The sequence below is a fragment of the Phyllostomus discolor genome, chromosome 1, assembly GCF_004126475.2.
Source record: "Phyllostomus discolor isolate MPI-MPIP mPhyDis1 chromosome 1, mPhyDis1.pri.v3, whole genome shotgun sequence".
NCBI lineage: Eukaryota > Metazoa > Chordata > Mammalia > Chiroptera > Phyllostomidae > Phyllostomus > Phyllostomus discolor.
Genome location: NC_040903.2, coordinates 47843321 through 47864059, shown reverse-complemented (window position 1 = coordinate 47864059; position 20739 = coordinate 47843321). Strand labels below are relative to the sequence as shown.

At 43.0% G+C, this 20739-nt stretch overlaps 1 protein-coding gene and 1 pseudogene across 3 annotated transcripts in view; both read right to left on the bottom strand.

Annotated features, from left to right (window-relative positions):
- Positions 1 to 20739, bottom strand: part of FAM47E (family with sequence similarity 47 member E) — a 35018-nt gene that overhangs the window by 11518 nt on the left and 2761 nt on the right. For 2 of the 3 annotated variants that reach the window (XM_036022492.1, XM_036022503.1), the window contains exons 3-5: positions 10293 to 10443; positions 6769 to 6954; positions 1987 to 2142 (exon numbers count right to left, since the gene is read on the bottom strand). In XM_036022492.1, the coding sequence (XP_035878385.1) occupies positions 1987 to 2142; positions 6769 to 6954; positions 10293 to 10443 (493 nt within the window). Of the gene's footprint in view, positions 1 to 1986; positions 2143 to 6768; positions 6955 to 10292; positions 10444 to 17362; positions 17652 to 20739 lie in introns of those variants that run through there. The other variant, XM_036022499.1, reaches the window with a different exon arrangement.
- On the bottom strand, positions 13567 to 16661 carry LOC114491885 (annotated as a pseudogene).

Here is a 20739-nt window from a genome sequence, read left to right as displayed (position 1 = left end):
TAAAAGACTTATAAACATAAGTCATGACACCATAAGAGTCCTAGAGGAGAACACAGGCAGGAAAATCTCAGATATTTTATGCAGCAATATTTTCACCAATATGTCCCCTAGGGCAAGGGACATAAAGGAAAGAATAAACAAGTGGGATCTCATCAAATTAAAAAGCTTCTGCACAGCTAAAGAACACATCAGCAAAATAAAAAGGGAACCAGCCATGTGGTAAAACGTATTTGCCAATGATAGCTCGGGTAAGGGTCTGATCTCCAAAGTATATGAAAAACTCACATGATTCCACTCCAGGAAGACAAACAATTCAATTATAAAATGGGCAAAGGACCTGAACAGACACTTTTGGAAGGAGGACATACAGAAAGTCCAGAGACATATGAAAGGATGCTCAGCATCACTAGCCATAAGAAAAATACAAATTAAAACCACAATGAGATTTCACATCATACTGGTCAGAATGGCCACCATAACCAAATCAATAAACAACAAGTGTTGGCAACGTTGTGGAGAAAAGGGAACCCTAGTGCATTGTTGGTGGAAATGCAGACTGGTGCAGCCACAGTGGAAAACAGTACAGAATTTCCTCAAAAAAAACCCCTCAAAATGGAACTGCCTTTGATCCAGCAATTTCACTGCTGGGATTATACCCTAAGAATTCTGAAACACCTATTCAAAAGAACCTATGTACCCCAGTGTTTATAGTAGCATTATTTACAATAGACAAGTATTGGGAACAACCTAAGTGCTCATCAGTAAATGAGTGGATAAAAAAATTGTGGTACATTTACACAATGGAATACTACACAGCAGAGAGAGAAGGAGGAAGGAGCTCCTACCTCTCGCAATAGCATGGATGGAACTGGAGAGTATTATGCTAAGTGAAATAGGTTAGGCAGTGAAAGACAAATACCATATGATCTCACCTATAAGTGGAACAAATGAACAAAAAAGAACCAGAGACATGGAAATAAAGAACAAACTGACAGGGACCAGAAGGGAGGGGAGAGGGGGAAAGAAGGGGAGTATGTATAAAGGACCCATGGACAAGGACAATGGGGAGGGGATTGTCTTTGGGAGTGGGGGTTGGACAGGGCAGGGGAGAGAAACTGTGGGGGAAATGGGGACAACTGTACCTGAACAACAACAATAATAAAAAAGATTTGATCCAGCCCCACTATCTTTGGGATATTCAAGCATTCATTTGGTTTTTCCTTTCATTTATTTGAATTAAAAATTGAATGTATATGATTATATCATTGTAATTCAGTTCTTTAAGATCATTTCACCTTTCAAACAAGCCCAATCAATAACCATCAAAACTCACGTGTTAATAGAAAGACAGTCATGTCACTATAGTCATTGTCCCTTCCTTACAAGCACACTACTGGACCTGTGTCTTGTGAACTGGGGTGCCATAGTCATGTGGTACCACCTACAGTGCACAGCCAAATCAGTCTGCAGGTGCTACAAAGCGTGATTTATAAAAGCCATTCCAGAAGAACTCCTTCGTTTTGAATTCTTCCTGTGTCTGAAACCTTGTACTGTAATATTTATATCAGCCTTGTTTCCAAAATTTAAATACTGCTTGGTTTTCATGAGCTGACTGTACCCATTTTGGCAAGCATCTTTACTACCTCTTGCTGTCAAAATAAAATACTTTTGGAAAATTATTTGTCTTTAACAACCAGTCTTTAAGAATGTATTTATATAAAAAGAGAATGTCTAGACACCTTAAAACAATAGTCTTGCACTATTTTTTAAAGATATTTAATTGAGAAAGTTCTGTCATATTTGTAATATGTTATTACAAATTCCCCATTTGATGACTTGGCTTTCTCATTGCTGGTTTCAATAGGCAAGCCATTAGACTTTCGGGAGCCTCTGCATTACTCCAGAGACTCTGGCTTCAATGTGAGGTGGCAGTTGTACTGTGATAACATTTAGCTCAGATGATCAAATTACAGCATATAAACATACCTGCTCCTGCTGCTGCTTTTTTAAAAGTTCATCCTGAGCTTTACGTAAGACCTTGGGGTCAACCAAAGGTTCATCTGCTCTTTGCATTTTCCACAGCTTGGGGTCCAGATACCATGCTCCGTACCTCATCTTCACATACTTTGGTTTAGAAGGATTCTATAGAAAATAACGTAATTCCCAGTTTTGTTAGTTTGTTTGGTCAGTCATTTTGATAAAAATTTAGCTTATGAAAACACTAGTGTTTATTTTGAATTTATGATTAATCCTTGCCAAAGTACTTCATGACATTTCAGTATGCTTTGATTTACAAAGGTGACGTGAAAAGTTCAAGACTGAGAAAATAACAAGGTGGTTAAGCATGGTCTTTGAATTTAGATAAACCTGGGCTCAAATCCAGCCTCCTCTACTTAGAAGATGTTAAAGTCCATGGGTAACTTACTTGCCTTCTTCATCTGTAAACTAAGATAGCAGTACCACCCCGTAGAAGTGTTGGGAAGATTAAAGGAAAGAATTATTTAAAGCAGCAAGAAATCATGTTAAAATTATATATTTCACCAAAGGGTAATGACCTTAAATAATACTTGGTCAACTAAAATGGTAACCCAGCACTGTGCTCAGCCTTGTACACACTACTTTTGATCACAATGCTATCCAACACCAGTCTCTTGCCTCTCTAATGGGAAGAAAGAGGAAGGAAATGGATGTCATTTTGTTCTGTCTCCCATCCCTCAGTAGTGCATCTGTTGCTTCATAGCCAGATACTGTGGATACAATACCCACATATTGTCTCATCACAAAGGGGAGGAGGGTCTAATGCTTGGGAAGGACAAAGAAACAAAAACCACAAAGATGTTGCCCTTTTCTCTCCTCATCTTTAAATCATGAGGGAGAATGGGTTGGGCATTCGAGGTTTAATCCAAGTACACCTGTCTAAAACAGAGAGGATGAAACAAAGGGAAGGAAATTCCCATTTCTCAGAGGTAGATTGAGGACTGCAATCCCTCCATTCCAAGCCTACTGACCATCTTGCTATTTTGAGAGCACTCCTTCATGCTTTTGCCTCAGGGCCTTTGCACTCACTATTGCCCCTGCCATATGCTTTTCCTCAAGATACCCTCATGATTTAGTCCCTTACCTAATTCACATGATCTTCTCAGTAGTGTACTTCCTGACCACCCAGTTTAAAAATTATAACCAATGCACAACAGTCCTCATTTTCTTTCCCTGCCACATTTTTCTTAATAGCACATATCATCACTTGATATGTTATATATTGTTCTAGTTGTTTGTCCGTCTCTCCTTTCCCCATACATCCTCTGGCATCTAGAACAATATTTAGGATGCAATAGGTGCTCAATAAGTATTTGTTGAATTGAAGTTGGGTTCCTTAACTTTGGCAACAGTTAAAGGGATGGAGGGGACAGTCCTATGTATTGTAGGATGTTTAGCAGCATTCTTGTCCTCTATCACCTAGATGCTGCCCGTAGCACCCTCCAAATAGGGATAACCAAAAATACCATCTCCAGACATTGCCAAATATCCTGGGGTGGGTTGTGGGGGAAAATTACTCTTAGCTAAAAACCACTTAATTGAAGGAAGGAGGGGGAAGTAAGAGAAAAGGAAGGAAGAAAAATTGAATCTAAACCACTACCCTACTGAAGAACTTGAGTCTGAAATATGTTATATTTTGGGGTGGCTGGTATTCTCTTAAGACTCAGCACAAACATAATTTCTTCTGTGATGCCTTAATGGTGCACCTAACCTCACTCATCTTGGTGAAATTAATTACTTCCTCTATCCTGCACAAACCATGACATCATTTCATTACAGTTAATCATTTACCTGTTGATCCTATGCTGTCACAAAAAAGTAGGAGTTACTTCTTTTCATCTGCTGTGTAGTATTCCATTGTGTAAATGGCCATCATTAACAAATCAACAAATGACAAGTGCTGACAAGGATGGGGAGAAAAGGGAACCCTATTGCACTGTTGGTGGGAATGCAGACTGGTGCAGCCACTGTGGAAAACAGTATGGAGTTTCCTCAAAAACCTAAAAATGGAAAGCTCAGAGTCTTAAAGAACACCAAAGAAAAGAGTGTAGCAGACCTGAGAGTTTATAAAAAAATAAACATGGGTACTTCCACTTGTGGAACAAGGTAAATAGATTTACGTTCCCACCAGCAAAAACCCAAAATCAGGAAACACAGTATATAGAAAGAAATTATTTTTAAGACACTGGACATCGAATAACAAAAGACAGTGATGCCCAAGAGACAGGAAGCCAACAGGATAAACCCCACAATTGCCACAACTTACTGTCTGGAGAAAGTGAGGAGCCCAGAAGGAGCCTAGAGCACTCTGTCAGTTGAGAAGACAGAACTGAAAATCCAGGAAGATTAAAACAGCTCAAGTTTGCAGTTCAGAGCCGCACAGAAAGGCAATCCCAGAGGTTTACACAGTCTCTTTGTCTGTGCATGTGTGGGAGGAAACTACCAGAGGTCCCAGAAAAAAGCAACAGAAAGGATTAGAGGGAACAGTGTCCAGCATGTGTACAGGGCCAGGGACAATGCCCATCCCTTCCTGAGAAGTCTAATGATTCACAGGACTCTGGGTGGAACACACAGAACCATCTTGCCTCAGCAGCAGGGAATCAGCCCTAGGCTGAATGTTACTTTAGTTCTTCTCAACAGATTATAAAAGCAAGACCCAGAAGGATCAAACTTTTCCAAGTAACTAACTATATCCCAGAACAAACCTCCAGTTTAGAAGAACACAAATATACAGTCCCCAATAAGGTAAGATGGACAGTGTCCACACATGCAGAGAGGCAAGAAAACATGGTCCACAATGGGGAAGTAAATCAATTAATGGCAACTCACACAGAACCGATACAGATGTTAGACTCAGCAGACTAGAACATCAAAAGAGTTATAATTATATTCCCTATGTTCAAAAGATTAAGTAGAGACACAGAAGGTATCCTTTTTAAAACCTCAAGTTAAACTTCTTAAGATGAAGATTATAATGTACGGGATTAAAAATACATTGGAAGGGATGCACAACAGATTATATATTGCAGGGAAAACACATTAGAGAATCAAAAGACACAGCCATGGAAATAGACAGGAAAGAGAATAAAAAACTGAACAGAGCAGCAATGAGCTGTGAGACGACTTTATGCAGCCTGATTACATGTAATTACAGTCCTGGGAGTGGGCATGAGGGACCAAAATATGTGTCTTTAAGAATATTTAAAGAAATAATGGTCAATTTTTTTCAAATTTGATGAAAACTATAAACCATGGACAAGAGAGGTCTAGCAAACCCCGAGCACAAAACCATGAATGAATACACACCAACATATGTAATAACGACATTACTGAACACCAGTGAAGAGAGAAAATGTTAAAAACAGCCAAGGAATAAAACACATCCAGAAAAACAAAGATAAGGATGACGGATTTCTCATCAGAAATAACACAACCAAAAAGACAGTGAAGCAACACATTTAAAGTTCTGAAAACAATCAAACAAACCAAACACAGTGAACCTAGAATTATGTAACGATCATATGAAATGATCTTTAAAAGTGAAAGCAGAACACAGATATTTTCAGACAGACAAAAGCTGAAAGAATTCACCACCAGCAGATCTACTCTAGAAGAAGTGTCAAAGGAAGTCCTTCAGGCAGAAGAGCCATGTGGAGATATATATTTTGAACTTTTGCACAGTGACCCTCCACCTGCCAGCCAAAAGTTCAATTTCAGCAATAACCATGGTATTTTATAAAGCATTTGTGCAATTATTTGTAAGTACAAGGACTGAGCAATTTCATCCAACCCAGCTTCAGGACAAGCACTGGTTCAGGCCCCAAGTGTAACGGACATAATTTTTCTGTCCAGAGTCAGTTTGCATTTTACCCTTCAGAAAATGAGAGGAAAATGGAAAATTTAAAAGAGCCGATATTAGTGATGGAATGCACACTTTTCATAAACCTTATGCAACAAGGTCAGGGATAGAAAACATCATGTATGTAAAAACTGACAATTGTATTCGATTGTAAAGGACAAGGTTAAGATGTCCAAAATATTGGAAATATAGTATCAAAGATTATATGTAAAGTGAAGAAGGTAATTAGAGATTATACATTGTTTTTCACTTTGAGAGAAAGGAACTCTCTCCCCACCCCCACCCCCAACTCCCATTTAGGCAGGCACTTAAGTCTGTTGGATTGGCACATTTGACTTGTCATATATTTGCAATAACACATTGTGTAAAAAAGTGGAAAAGTACTTAGGGGCCCACAGTACTTCCCTTTGGAAGGTAGCATGTTATTTCCCCTCTCTGTCGGCTTGTTCTACATTCACAGGAAATGAGGAATGGAAAACTGGGCAAGGTATTGATGATCTAGCAAGCATACGACCAGAAATGATGGCTTGTCATCAGTTAAACAACCCTAAAAATCCAAGAATTCTCTGGACATAATGTGAACAGTGCTCACAATCATCAACTGCAATCTTTTACTGTTGCAACATTAGATGTTCACATGTATTTCCACTGACTGCTAGAATTTCAACATACACTGTAAAACACATAAAGAGATGATATTTGATATGCATATGAAATATTCACTCATTTAACAAATATTAAACATAAGGACAAGTCATGAATTCAACTGAAAAAGACTGGTGCCCCTTGTAGTACCAGGATTCAAGGACATTTCAGACTTTAATACAACTTCACTTTCTTTGATTTTCAGTCTTCTCCACTTTTTCAATTACCTCAAGTTTCCGCTCTCGTTCCTTGAAAAATTCTGCTTCCTGCCATTTATTGAGCCTTATGCTCTTCTTTAATTGCAGAGGGAGCTGGTCGAGTCTCATCATGCTGAGCCCGTAACAGCTTGGTTTGCTCTGACAGTCAAGGTGAAATTGTTTCATCACAAACTCTTCATCAATCTTCACACTTGTCTGGAAAAATATCACATTGCATAAGTCAAGGACAAATGGTGAAGTGCTTCCTGCTTTCTCCTTTAATCTAATGGAGGTATTTGACCTTGGCTGGAGAAGAGGTAGTTTGGAGAAGCAGGAAAGGTTCAGTCAGCACTCATGGGAGATCAGAAGTTCAGCTGACCTTTGAATAACAGGAGGAGGGTTGGGGAGCTGTTGCTTAAGGGTGCTGACCTCCAGCACAGTCAAAAATCTTACATAATTCTTGACTTCCCAAAAATCTAACTCCCCTTGGTAATTGAAGGATGGGCCTGGTAGGAGGGTTGGTTCCAGGACCCTCATGCCACCCCCCATCCCCCAGCAATGCTCAAATCCCCCGTATAAAATGGTGTAGATCAATGCATACAGTTGGCCCTCCACACCTGGACTCCCAACCATGACTGAAAACAGTATGGGCATTTATTTCTAAAAATTTTTGTACAGGTGGGGCAGCACAGTTCAAACCATCTTGTTCAAGGGTCAACTGTATTGGGGTCTGGAGGCCTCTGTCAGTGCCTTGAAAGACAATATAGGACCTGTAAGGAGCAGTGAGTCCCTGAGGAATGCGCGGGGCTGGGGAAAATTCAGTCTGCCCAAAAGCAAACTTCTCCAACCCTTTCTAGCAGTGACATCCTTAGAAGTATTTTCTAGCCATATCTAGAAATGTGTTTGTTCTGCTTGCAGACTCTTGTAGGGGAAGCTGCCCCATTCAGGGCCCCTGCTGAAGAAGGGGGTCTTAGTCAACAGCACTTTGTGCACAGAACAACGCCCTCCGCTCCCTTCCCCCAACCACAGCCAGTGGGAGTGGAGAGTGGAGCTGCACAGTGAAAGCAGCTAATCTGTAGGCTGACCCTTGACCTCTGATGTGGCTAAAAAATAGTCTGGACTTGAAGGGTAGCAGAACATGCCACTCCAAAATATGCCTCTGGTATAAGAATCATTTTGAGTTGATGGTTTTGAGAAACAGCAGAGAAAACAGGAAAAGCTCTGGAAACTGGGTGGGAGTTACCCTTTGGTGAGAGAATCATCTCCATTTGTAAGGGTGTCACGCTTTCTGATAAAGGTGTACTTGGAAGAGAAAGAAGACTCTAAACCATAAGAAATGCTTATCAATGGAGAAGGCACCTGCTTCAATCTGCGTGGCAAACCTTACGTTTGTTTACCTAGTTTTCCTGCTCTCCTCCTTACAACTGGCTCCCCACATACTTCTTTCTTTTTGTCTTTGGCTGAAGATGATATTAAAGCCTGAATTCTAAGCCACCTGGGAGAGCTACCCATTTTCTCTGGGTATTTCCCATATATGTATGATGCATGCATGTTAATAAACTTTGGCTTATTTTTCTCTCACTAATCTGAATTTTGGTATATGAGCCCTGGAGAGGACTGAGAAGAGTAGAAGGAAAATTGTATTTTCCTCCTCTACATATTCCATAAAACTCCACTTTAGGATATATAAACTGGGGAACACAGAGAGAAGGAAGCCATTAGCAACTGAAGCTGATGTTGGAGTGAGACTTATAGAGAGGAGTCATGAAATAGAGTTGGGGACATAAAGGGAGGAGTAGAGTCAAAACTAGGCTAAAATAATAATGAAGCAGAAATAGAGCAAGCAAAATCAATGACGTTAAAAACTAAACAGCATGGAAGGAGAGTACGAGCTAATGCTCTGGAGAAAATACCTCTGGGTGATATGATAGGGACCTAGGTAGCTGAGGTAAAGATGACACTTTGATCATATATAACTGAATATAAGGCTTGTCACCAGGACGGCTAAATTTTAACCTATAGTTCCTAAATTTCCTGCCTAGACTTATAGTCTATGGTGGTAGGAAAGGGAGAAGTGGAAGGGAGGGGATTCAGGCAATCCAGTCCCTCCAGATTATGCACAAGCAGTGGTTCAGGCAACAGGGAGAGTACCCATCATCTGCCTCAGCTAGCAGCCGTACCCCAGCCACAATGTAGGAAGCCTCCCTCTCCCACTCCCAGTGGGTCTGCTGAAGCAGGCTGGACATGCCCATCTCCTTGGCTTTGGGATTAGACACGAGACCTGATTTGGCCAATGAGCATATTTCATTTCCCCACTCATGGTGAATAATCAAGCACAAGGTATGTGACCCAGGAAGACTAAGCCCTAGACTTTTTCCTTTTGAAAGGGATTGCTCTTTTCCCACTTAAATTGTTAGGTGGTAAGATATAAGCTTTAGTGGCTACTTGTTCATCTCTTGGGGAAAGACTGATGGAAAACAAAGTCAGATAGAGGAAAGCATCCAAGAGGTGGGGAGATTACCTAAAAACGTGAGCACCTTGGTCCAGTTGGGTCTGCAACTACTAATACCTCTGGGTGGCCGCCTTTTATTCCTTAATCGAGTCAGAATTATATTTCAGTCACTTGCCAATGAGTGATCCTACATATCACTTTGGCCAGAACTGACTCAAGCACTCAAAAAAGGGAGCTTGCAAATCCTATAAGGTCTTAAACACAGGAAAAGCATCAGAAATCTCAACATCTATAGGGACCTGAGAACGGGAATATATAACTAAATAGGCTCTCGGAAGGAGAGCAAGGAGAACGGTGTTGATAACAGGGTCAAAACTCTCTCTATGTCAGAACTTTTGGTAAAGGTTGTAGTCAAGCACAGCTGCCTGATAAATATAACTGAGATAAATGAATTCAAGGAGTGAAGAAAGAGGCTGAAGAAGATCCTAACACTGAAATTGAAAATAAAAATATGACACAACCCAGGGTGGCGGGTGGAGAGATGTTGGCTAAAGAGCACTAACTCCATTTATAAGATGGATACAGTGTTCAGCATAGTGGCTGTAGTTAACCATACTGCATTACAAATTTGAAAATTGCTAAGTGAGTATATCTTAAATGTTCTTACCACACACACACACACACACACAAAGGTGGTTACGTGAAGGGATGAATGTAGTAACTGACACTATTTTAATAATCATCTTGCAATATGCGTGTGCATCAAATCATCAGATTGTACATCTTAAACTACACAATGTTGTATGCTTGTTATATTTCAGTAAAGCTGGGAAGAAAGAGAGACAGTCACTCAAAAAAACTATGAGACAACCACAATGAAGTGAAATATAAACAATAAACATTCAAATTGGCTGCAAACTGAAAAACTTTCCAGAAATTTCATCTATAAGAAACACTTGTATTATAAATGGTAGGAAAGTCAGAAAGATTCCTTTACGACTTTGATTATTTGACTTAGATTATGTACAAATGCTATTGTTGTTGTTTTCTAATGAAAGTAACTTTGAGCTTGATTCTGAAAGTTGTATTACTACTAACTTACAATATCACCAGTCCACTGGCAGAAGTCATTGACTGCTCTGCGTGCATTTTCACAGAGAGGTGAACCATCTTCATGGAGTGAATCCATTTCATTTGACTTCTTCTTTTCATAAAGCAACGTCCCTTGAGGTGACAGAGAAGTCCTCTTGGGACTAAACAAAATGGAATCATGAAACAATAGCAACGTGAGCCACCATGGATCCAAGAGGAATTCAAACAGTATCTTGGGGGAAAGGAGATCATAAAACAAGTACTTCCAACAGTTTCTTGCAAGCTCACACTTATTGTTTTAACTTTTCAAAGATTCCATTCTTATTATAACATCATAAAGACACATATATCATGATTAGTAATAACAACACTTACATAGCATTTTACCATTATAAGGTGATTTTTAAGATTATGAGTACCATTTATTAAGACATGTGGACACGTGCCAGGTAAAAGTGCAAATTACTGTGCAAAGCCTAATCTTTGATGAGTAGGAGACATCCTTGACCCCTCTGCCCTTCATCCCTAATCTCCAGCCTGTTCATAAGTCTGATAGATTTTAATTCTGTCTTCTTGTCCGGACTGCTGCAAAGACTCCTCGCTGGTGTCTGTGAATCCTCTTACGACCCCAACCCCTGATCCGTAACCCATTCTCTAAACTGCAGTCAAAATGATCATTTCAAATATAAATCTCGTCATATCAAATGCAGCTGTCTTTCATCCTGAGTTAAACTCTCTTCAATGGCTTCTCTTTAAGAACTGAGATAGATTCACATACCATCATAAGTAGCTAATGGTTCACTGAGGGTGAAGAAGTTAAAGACGCTCCCAGCGCCACGCCGACCCACACTGCTGGAATCTCCAAGGGCACCCCTTCATCTAACACTTCTCCCTCTTCCCTACCCCGGTTCCAAGCATCTTGAAAAAGAACACAAAAGTCAAAGATGAAACCAACATGCCACCACCTTTATTACTGACATAGACCACATTGGAGGACATGGGTTTAGGTTCAAGACTTGCTCACTGAAACCCAGAAATGGGCAGACTGTCCAACCCTGGCCCCAGCAGGGTGGACCCGGGTGGGGCTTCCCTCAAGAGGGGAGAAACAGAGGAGGACTCATGCCTCCCATGGGCCATCTCACTTCCCAGTGAAAGGCAGGCAGAGCTGAGATGAGCATGCTTGGTTGCTCTCCCCAAATTTACCAGGGGGTACACTCAGGGACCGGGACAGTGGAGTTCCTGTCACCTTGTGTTGCACCCTCACATGTATACTTTAGTACAGTGGACCCTCTCTCACTCCGCCTCCATGGAGGGCACTCACGTGACTGGCGAAGCGCTGCAGAGCCCCTTCCAAACACCCTGACCGTGGCTGCGGGCCCTCCGAGAGCAGGCTGGGTGCTAGGCGGGTGTCTCTCCCTCACACCCACACTCCTCAGCCCCTACCAGTGACAGCATTTCATTTCAAAAGTTAAATGCACATCCCAAATCTATTTCTGTTGACTATACTACCATCTCATTGCATTGACATTTTCAGTATTATATGAGCTGGAGAACAAAGAATATGATACAAAAGAGAGTTGTTTCTATGAAAATTAATATTAGTGCTTTGAAAAGACTCAACAAAATGTGTCATTACTAGTGTGATTTATGTAAAAAAGATGACTTGAAACTCCAAGCAGCAGATCCATACTCAAAAAGAGCCTATAAAAGACTAGCATGTGAATGTACAGTTATGTTCTAGGGTAAAATAAGATGTTTTAACAACTTAAGTGTCATCTTTTACAATGTCCTCCATTAACTTTTTGGTTTGTTGTTGTTGTTGTTTTATTTATACAACCAACTACTGGTCTCAATCATGTGAATAAAAGTGCTTCTGCCATGAGTAATTAAGAGCCATTGTGGGCCAACCAGCCAGGTTTCCCGCAGTGTCCCTCCTCCCCAGCAGCTCTTACAGAGTCATGCTGACACGCACGCTTGCTCCGTTGCTAGATAATTCACATCCATTCATTAAAAAACAAAACCTGAATAAACAAACCCACTATTTAGAGCAGGATTCAAGGGTCCTTTCCCTCCTCCTCAGGAACTTAGTTACTCTTGCTTTGCTAAATTATACTAAAGATGAGGAGCTTTGAGAAGTTAACTCATAAAATGTTTTTCAGGTGCCAGGAATGAACGAGAGGCTTAGAATAGAATTCACAGTCCTAGCTGGTCTGTAGAATGGTTTTTAGAATGTTTTACATTTTCCTTTGTTTTTTTTTTCCCTGATGCTCTCACAGTGAGCCCATGTCTCTTCCAGTTTCCTGTCAAGATCCAGCACTTCTAGCACCTTTAGTAAGAGCTACAAACAGAAGAAAACAGTTTTGGATGGAAGGAAGATGTGCTGAAACCTGGGGCTCCCTGATTCTACGACAAAACAGACCATCTTGCCCTGCTGCTTTTTCCTTTGCAGTCAGTCAGTGCATTCATCAGTTTCCGGGCAGATCCTGGGCTGGGTGCTGTGGGTGAGCTCCCATCACCGAGACATTAGGCAGGCAGCCTTTGAACTAAAATTCCATCCCATCTAGATGGAATGATGCCTCTGGGTCTGCCCCCCCCCCGTCCCCAGCTGCCCCACTGAGTACTTCTAAGAGATTTATGTCATTTTGGGCTGTCCAGCATCCATTCTTCCTCCTGCAAATGCCAGTATCTAGATTTTTCTTCGGTGAGCCACCTCCCCATCCACCCTCAGTCCTCATAGTCTAAAGCGGCCTGACCTCATTCTCAGTCCACGGGCAGGCCAGTCCTATCCAGACCTAAATCAGCAACTGGTGTAGGAACAGGCACATAAGCCAAGAGGGACCCACAGGAATTAAGCTATGGAATTTTTTTGACATGCAAAAACCGATGTTCTTTTTCTGGGTAGAATTTAAATCCAGAGCTGCTGCTGGTAGTTGTGGCACCATTAAAAAGGTCTAGCCTCAGAAAAAAAGCTAACACACCTGGTTGGGAGGTCAAATATGGAAATAAGTTCCACTGTTCCACATGCCACCTGAGGGAATGTGCAGACAATCTCTTTGTCGTGGACTCGAGCTCTGACCTGCAGGATGCAGTGCAGGGAAGCCCTGGGTGGAAAATAATTGGTTTGAAATTCAACTGTCCTTCCTATAGACTTCTCTGCCACTGATCATTTATTTCTTCGTTCATTATACACGAGCATATTTCGAGTGTCTACCATACGTCGTGTATTGGTGGTACACAGCACAAGACACAAAGACCCTGCCCTATAGAGCTTCTGGTCTAGTGAGGAGCCCAGTGGTGACAAGTGCTATGTTGAAAAATATAGATCATGGTAAGGGATAGAGAATGAGGGTGGAAAGGAAATGTTATTGTATACAGTCTCTCGAAGTAGGAGACATTCCAGCAAAGATCCGAAGGAAGTGAAGGAGTGAGCTAGGTAGACTTGGGGGGCAAGTGACCCAGACACAGGAACAGAGATCTGCATCGGGAATGCCTTTAATGTTCACAGGGCAGGCAGGCGATCACCGTGGCTGCAGCGGGTGAGAGCAGAGGAGTGGGCAGTGAGGATGGAGAGGGAGCACGAGAGGGGTGGGTGGAGAGCGGAGCAAGTAGGGCCTTTCAGACAACAGCAAGGGCTTAACTCTGAGTGAGAAGGGGCCGCTGGGGGACTTTGCAGAGCTGTTCATCCCCCTGAACAACTGCCTCGCTCACAGTGCAGGGAAGAGACTGCGTGGGCGGGGTGGGCGAGCAAGCACTGCTCGCTTTCTGCCCAATATCATTCTGCTCTTTCCCCTTAAATCTAACAATTATGTCCTGTAATAAGTTCAACGTTGCAATACCCATCCGAGAACCTCAATTTTCTAGACTCCCTAACATCTTGGAGTGGTGAGATGAATGAACTGCTTACTGGGAAAGCTATCGCAGTACACACCTGAACAATGCGAGGGCCAGGGATGCCGACCTCTGCAGTCAAAAACCAACGCAGAAATGTTGACTCTATAGTGGGCCCTTAGCACCTGTGCATTCAGCCAACTGAGATCGAAAACAGTATTTTAGATATGTGGCTGGGAATCTGCAGTTAGGAATGCAAATATACTGTCTTCTATATGCGGTTGTTGAATCAGTGCAAGTGAAACCCATCGCTAGGATGGGCCAACTGTATTTCTTGAAAAATCCCCCTATAAGTGGACCTGTGCAGTTTGGCCCCATTTGAGGGTCAACTGTATTTGCCTAATTAAAAGACAGAGTCAGCTGACATGTACCCTTTAACCTTTGCCCCTTCCCCCTTCTTGCTGGGAAGACTGTGCCTGAACATGTGGAAGCCATTTTGAGGCACAGAACTAGAGACGTATGGAGGGGACAATGGACTGAAAGTCTAAAGTCGCCTGGGACCATGGTGACGTAACGGAGCTGCTGCCCAGCCCGAGCCTGACTGTTTCGTGACTTTTCCCTGTGAGTCTGCAGACTCGCATATGCCTTACACCCATCAGTTAGTAAGAACTTGTTGACACCTCTTAAGAGCAGGTTTGGTGACGGAAGCATGACTGAACAGTTCCCTCCCATTGTGTTCCTCCCCCCAAAATCACAGGCAGAGTGGACTGGTGGGCCTTCAGGGGGGAAATAAGTTGAAAGTTTCCAGTGTGCTGGACCTTCATAAGCTGTGCACCCTCATGGGGAGCAGAGGGAAATGCTGCTGAAAGGAAGCTGCTCCAACCCCCATGGAAACTCTCACCCTGGGGAGACATTCCACATCCTCTCCTCTGTATAAGCATGTCCTTCCCTAGAGGGAACTCCCCAGGTATCTAAGGAGAATTATTTTCTAGGCCCCAGGGAAAACCCTGCCACAGCCCTAGGACAGGAGATCTGCTCCCAGACTTGGGTAGCGGGCCAAGGGATGTGGGGTCAGCTGGGCTTCACTGTCCGCCACGTACACCTTCTGGACCTGCAGGGCTGGTGAGAGCTAGGCACACAGGTCTACTTCCTTGGGCAGCTGTGCTGCCTCCTTGGGGCGGGAGGTCTGGGGACTTGGTGACTTGTCTAGGGGATGGAGTGCTCCTGAAAGCCCTGAGTAATTATACCTTCCCAAGGAAGTCACCCATACCGGAAACCCTCCAGTCTGCTTCTCAGAAATATGAACTGCTTTGTGTGCGTGAAGGTGGGGAATGTTGGCCTGCTCTTGGGCAGATACTCTCTATGCCTGGAAGACAACACGCCCAGTTACACAGACCACAAGGATTGGGGTGGGAAAAGGAGGCTGTAAGGAGGCGTTTTTGGGGGAAGGTGGGGGAAGAGGGGTTCACATGGAAAAGGCTGAGTTAATCACACTCCTAGTTCAGGGCACATTATCACTGGCCTGTGCAAGGCCTCTCTCTTGTCTTCTTTGCTCCTGAAATTGGGATGTCAGGGTTCACTGAACCAGTTCACGCGAGCACTGGCCTTTTTGCCCATCCAGAAGGAACAGTCACATTTTTTAACACCATCTCACCATTTGGAGTCTGTACATTACAGTGGCACATGTATCCTGTCACAGTACCATCTTCAAACATTGAAGAACACTTCCATTCGAAATCAGGCCTTAAACGCTGTACTAGACTGAAACCAAATGGCCCCGCGATCCTGAGTCCAGCTAAAGGGCTGCAGGGAGTCGATGCTGCTCCCAAGGCTCTGATCCAAACTGGAATTGGTCTGTCTTGATCAGCAAGGTCCATGGCTCAGGGAAACCCCAAGTCTCCACTAAAATGAGATGATTAGCCCTTCACGGGCACTACAGTGAGTAAGCAGCAGCCGAGATCCCGCACAGGTTGAATCCAAGCAAGATCATTTTGTCCAGGCCTAGGGCACATCTCCACCCTTCAATGGATTCCACAAACTGATTCTCCACTTCTTCCACATCATGGTCAAACACGAGTCTACTGCTTCTCCAAAGCCCAACAGGTCAAGAACATACAAGGGTCTATTGGTGTGAAAATCTCCAAAATTCAGTGCCCAGAGTCCAAGACCTCTTTCGAAACCATCAAGGAGGACAAGTAGAGTCTTATTTGAAACACTGTGAGAGCACTTCAGGGTCCATATTTTATTTCCAGTCTATAATTACTTCAAAACGACAAGTTAGAAAGTGAGTGGAAAGGGGGATTGCCAAAGAGCTCACAACAGCCAACATGTACACATACCATGTGCCAGTAACTGCTTCACATGTGCTGCGCTGGTTGGTCCTCACAGCAATCCTACAAAACTGATTCTTCTTATTGTCTCCAATTTACACTTAAGAAACCTGAGCCCAGAAGTGGCAACTAACTTGCCTAAGTTAACCTTGTAAGCAAGAGAAGCCCGGGCCTTCGAGTCCAGCCTTTCTGATTCTACACTTTGGGATCTTTACCACCATGTCATCTAGCCTCCAAGAGAGCAAAATTCCCTTCTCATAAATGGCTCAAGCAATGAGCAAAGGCAAAAAGCCTTGGACTCACGCCCTGTGGCTGTGACAGTAGGCACTGAAAATGGCAACAGATCTCCCCAGGATGCAAGACAGTCCCCCAAACACAGGCTCAGCTCTCCCCAGTCACCAGCTGGGTAGCGAAGGGCTCTAGGTGCATCCGACCCCTCACAGGGGATGCAGGGATCCACCTTGTTGGCTAACCCCACCAGAACTGTGTGTCTAGGCTGAACCAGTCTCCACAGAGGACTCAACGGCGATCACTTTCCCACCTGGAAGTAGTGTCTGAATCTAAATCCCCTGGGGGCAGCAAGGAAAACAGAATAAAATGTGTCCTATGCATTGAGCAGCATCAAGCTGTGGTTATGTCATAGTCATTTAGGTGCTGGAGACCTTGAATAGGAAAGGCAGGCAGGACTGCAGCCGAACTCTGCTTGGCTATCTGCCAACCCCCCCACCCAGGCCCAGGCCCAGGCCCAGGCCCAGCCCCAGCCTTAGACCAAAGCTCAGCCCCTGATCTAGCCTTAGAGCCAGTTCCAGCGCCAGCCCCAGTTTTAGCCTCAGACCCAGACGCAGGCCCAGCCCCCCTGCCCCAGCTCAGTTCCAGCAAGAACGGGTTTCAGGCGTCCCAACGTGTGACCCACGGCCTTTACCAGGGCTTGCAGTTTCTGCTAACCCGGTTCGGCGCACTAGGCCTGCGGTCCACCATCGTCTCACCGGCTCTGCGGTTACACGGGAGTGTAGTCTAAGCGCGTTCTGGCCTTCGGGGTTGCTAGGAGACCACGTACCCACTCGCTGATCCGTTTTGCGGGGGAGGGGTGGCCAGCAGCTCAGGCGCCCCGCCCCCAGAAGCCCCGCCTTTTGAGACAATGGGACCCTGCACAGCACAATCCTCCAACACCCTAGAGATCTACCGCCCCGGGTAGAGAGGGAAGGGAGAGGACCAAGTCCTTGGTTCAATTTTGTTTTAATCTGTTGGGAAAACGTTTTCATCTTCCCAGTGAGATTTATCGTAAGCTAATCCATGTCTGTTTTGCTCACTACCTTTTCAAAAAATGTTTGTTAAAGGGAAGAAAGGAAGAAAGCAGCTGGCTGGAAAGATAGCAAGAGAAAGAAATGGGGAAGAGAGGGAAAGGGATAGACTGATGTCTAATGGTGAGAAGGACTTTTGGTATGAAATGTTTTCCTGGAGGTCTTGGAACTAACTGCTTGGGCATCACAGCCTCTGCTAGTGAGCATCCTAGTCACCAGATGATTTCCAGAGTCCATTGCAACTTGTATGTAATTTGATTCTTTTGCCTTGACCCACATCCCGCAGTGCGATTACTATCCAGTTGGCCCTAGTAGACAGATGCTCATGTATATGTGGCTTACATGAGGATGTTTTGGTTTTGCTAAATTTTCTTGCTACTTCTGGAGTGTTTCTGATTTAAATATTAAGCATTGCTTCCCAGAGAAATAGCAGGAAAGCATTCTCCTGTCTCAAAATTATTACAGTAGTTAAATTCTGTCTGTTATGGAAGACTAATTTTTGTAATCATGTAAAGATGTCTTCTCATTTTCAGACTGTCTGAGAATAAATAAGTTCCATCTTTAGGGATTTATTAAATATGTGGATAGTATTAAAGGTACCCTGACTGATATTAGTTTCAGCATCTTCACTTGTATGTGTTCAGCTGCCTTCTCTGCACACAGTGGAGACCCCCGGAGTCCCACTCAGAGGAGTCCTTATTCTGCCGCTTAATAATTATGTACTCCTGGGTACAGTTATTTAAACGTTTTTAAGCTTCATTGATTTCCTAGTCTGAAAAGGGGGGAAATAATAGTATCTGTCTATAGGGTTGTTGGGAGAGTCAATGAGATAATGAATGCAAAGTACTTAACACAGTGCTGGCAATATAGAATCCCTCAATAACTGCTGAGTACTATTGTCATCTCAGCTGTGAACTGGAGATGGGTGAATTTGCCTTCCTACTTCACAAAGTTGTTATAGGAATCAGTTAATGGAGAAAGGTATAAGTGTAAGCATTATAAGGAGCCTGATTAGTTGTTTTCACTACCTTTGATAGTAGCTTTGATATAATTTGATTGACTGCAAATTTAAGCTTAATTACTTTGAGGAAGTAGGATTTTCTCCGTAAGACTGAGGTAAGGATCACATCCATCTTGCTCCTAGTACTGTGTTTGGCACATTGTAGATCCTCATTGAACAACTATTGTCTGTTACAACCACACTTGGGATGCTAGGCAAAGGAAGATAAACAGTCTTGGACCTTCTCATCTTGGTACTTCATACAGTGTTTGCTGCATGAATTTTTTAAAAAGCACCTATTTTCATGAATTTTGCATCCTCACAATATTTGCTCCATATATTAATTTTGTTCATGAGCTGGCTCCCAACCAGGTAAGTGAGGAGGTACAGAAGGAAAAAGGGGCAAAACTTTGCCTTCCCTTCATTTTATTTCCTGGCTCCAAAGTCCTACATGCGGCAAAAGCATCCTAATTCCCAGCCAATTCAGGCTAGTGTCATCATGCTCCTCAGGCTGCATGGTGTCTTTGCCCCTTCTGTTGCCATGATTTGGAAGAGGGTAGGAGGGTTTCTAGTCATCTGCAGCATCTGTTTCCAGGGCAAAGCATCACACACAGTGGAGCTGGTTTGTTTACCCTGTACCCAGGTGTATGGAAATCTATCATGCTCACTGAAACTTCACTCCCCTCCATCACCTCTGGCACTTCCCAGCCCCTCCCCTACTCTAGGGGAGACATACTTTTGCGGTGCTTCCAGGGTCCTTCCCCACTCCCCAAGGTTCTTGCCAGGTCCCCCTATTACAATTCCTCCCTTTAACACTTCTGGACCTTTGTAATCTTACAAAAATAAATTGGTGAAAATCTCATTTTTCTGTAGCTACTTCCTGCTGGCTAAAGATGTAGTCCTACCCTTCTCTGGGTCCAGAGAACAAAACTGGGGATAGGGAATGGAGGGAAGCCTTCACACAAGGTAGGAGGATTTTGCAAAGTCCAGGTTGGCTGTCCCTGGAAAGTGGTATAAACAATGTCCAAAGGTTGGCATTGCTGGACAAGTTGGCATCCTTGTATTTTGGAGGTGACAAATTTGGCAAGAGAGTTAGAAGGCATAGTCAGAACCATAATAACTAAGTGATAAAGGTAGAGACTAACTCTACAATATCCCAGATTAACAAGGAGTGGCTTCCTTGGAGGAAGGTATACAAAGCATGTCACATCTGTCCAAAGCCCTTTTGCCCACAATATTTAACTTAACTTAGGCAGAGGGGAATATTTTAAGATTGTCCCACCCCCAAAGAATTGTGGATTTTTTTTTTGTCTGTACCATTAGGGAAGAAAAGGAAAACAGTTTAAGGCAAAGTTGGTTTGATTCACCATACTTCACCAACTCAACCATCTAGTCTAGCCAAACCCTTGAGTCTTAGGAGGCAGCAATGCAGGTGGGTTTCTAAAGTGAGGCCCATACTGTATAAACAAACACCCAGGTAAATGAGGTTGTAGGCATTTACCCTATGAAAACAGAGGGAAGAACACAAAGGTTAGTTCACACCACAAATCATAAACCAGTCTCTGAGTCTCCAATACTCTCTTTTGAGAAGATGTCCAGTTGTAAGACCTTTTTTGGAATGATATTGAACAGTGGCAATTTGATAAATTCTTCTTTTCTTAAATAAATTCTTCTTGCCTGTAAATTGAACATCCCTGGTGATGTCATCAGGTGTTGAGGTAAGATTGGTATGCAGAATCCAGTTCAGCTTTCAAGTGAAAACAAAACTTTAAGGACAGTTAACTGTATTAGAGTCCAATTCCTACAACTGAATATTATTTTTCTTGAAACACTTTTTTCCCTTAATATTACCCTCATTATTATCAAAAGGACTACATTAAGTCCAGTTTTTAACTTTTCCTGATTATTTGCATAAACACCATAACAACAGCAATTAATCATGAAGGCTCTTTAAATTTTTTTTGCTGAAGCTGATACGAGGAATCTTTAGACTGAGCT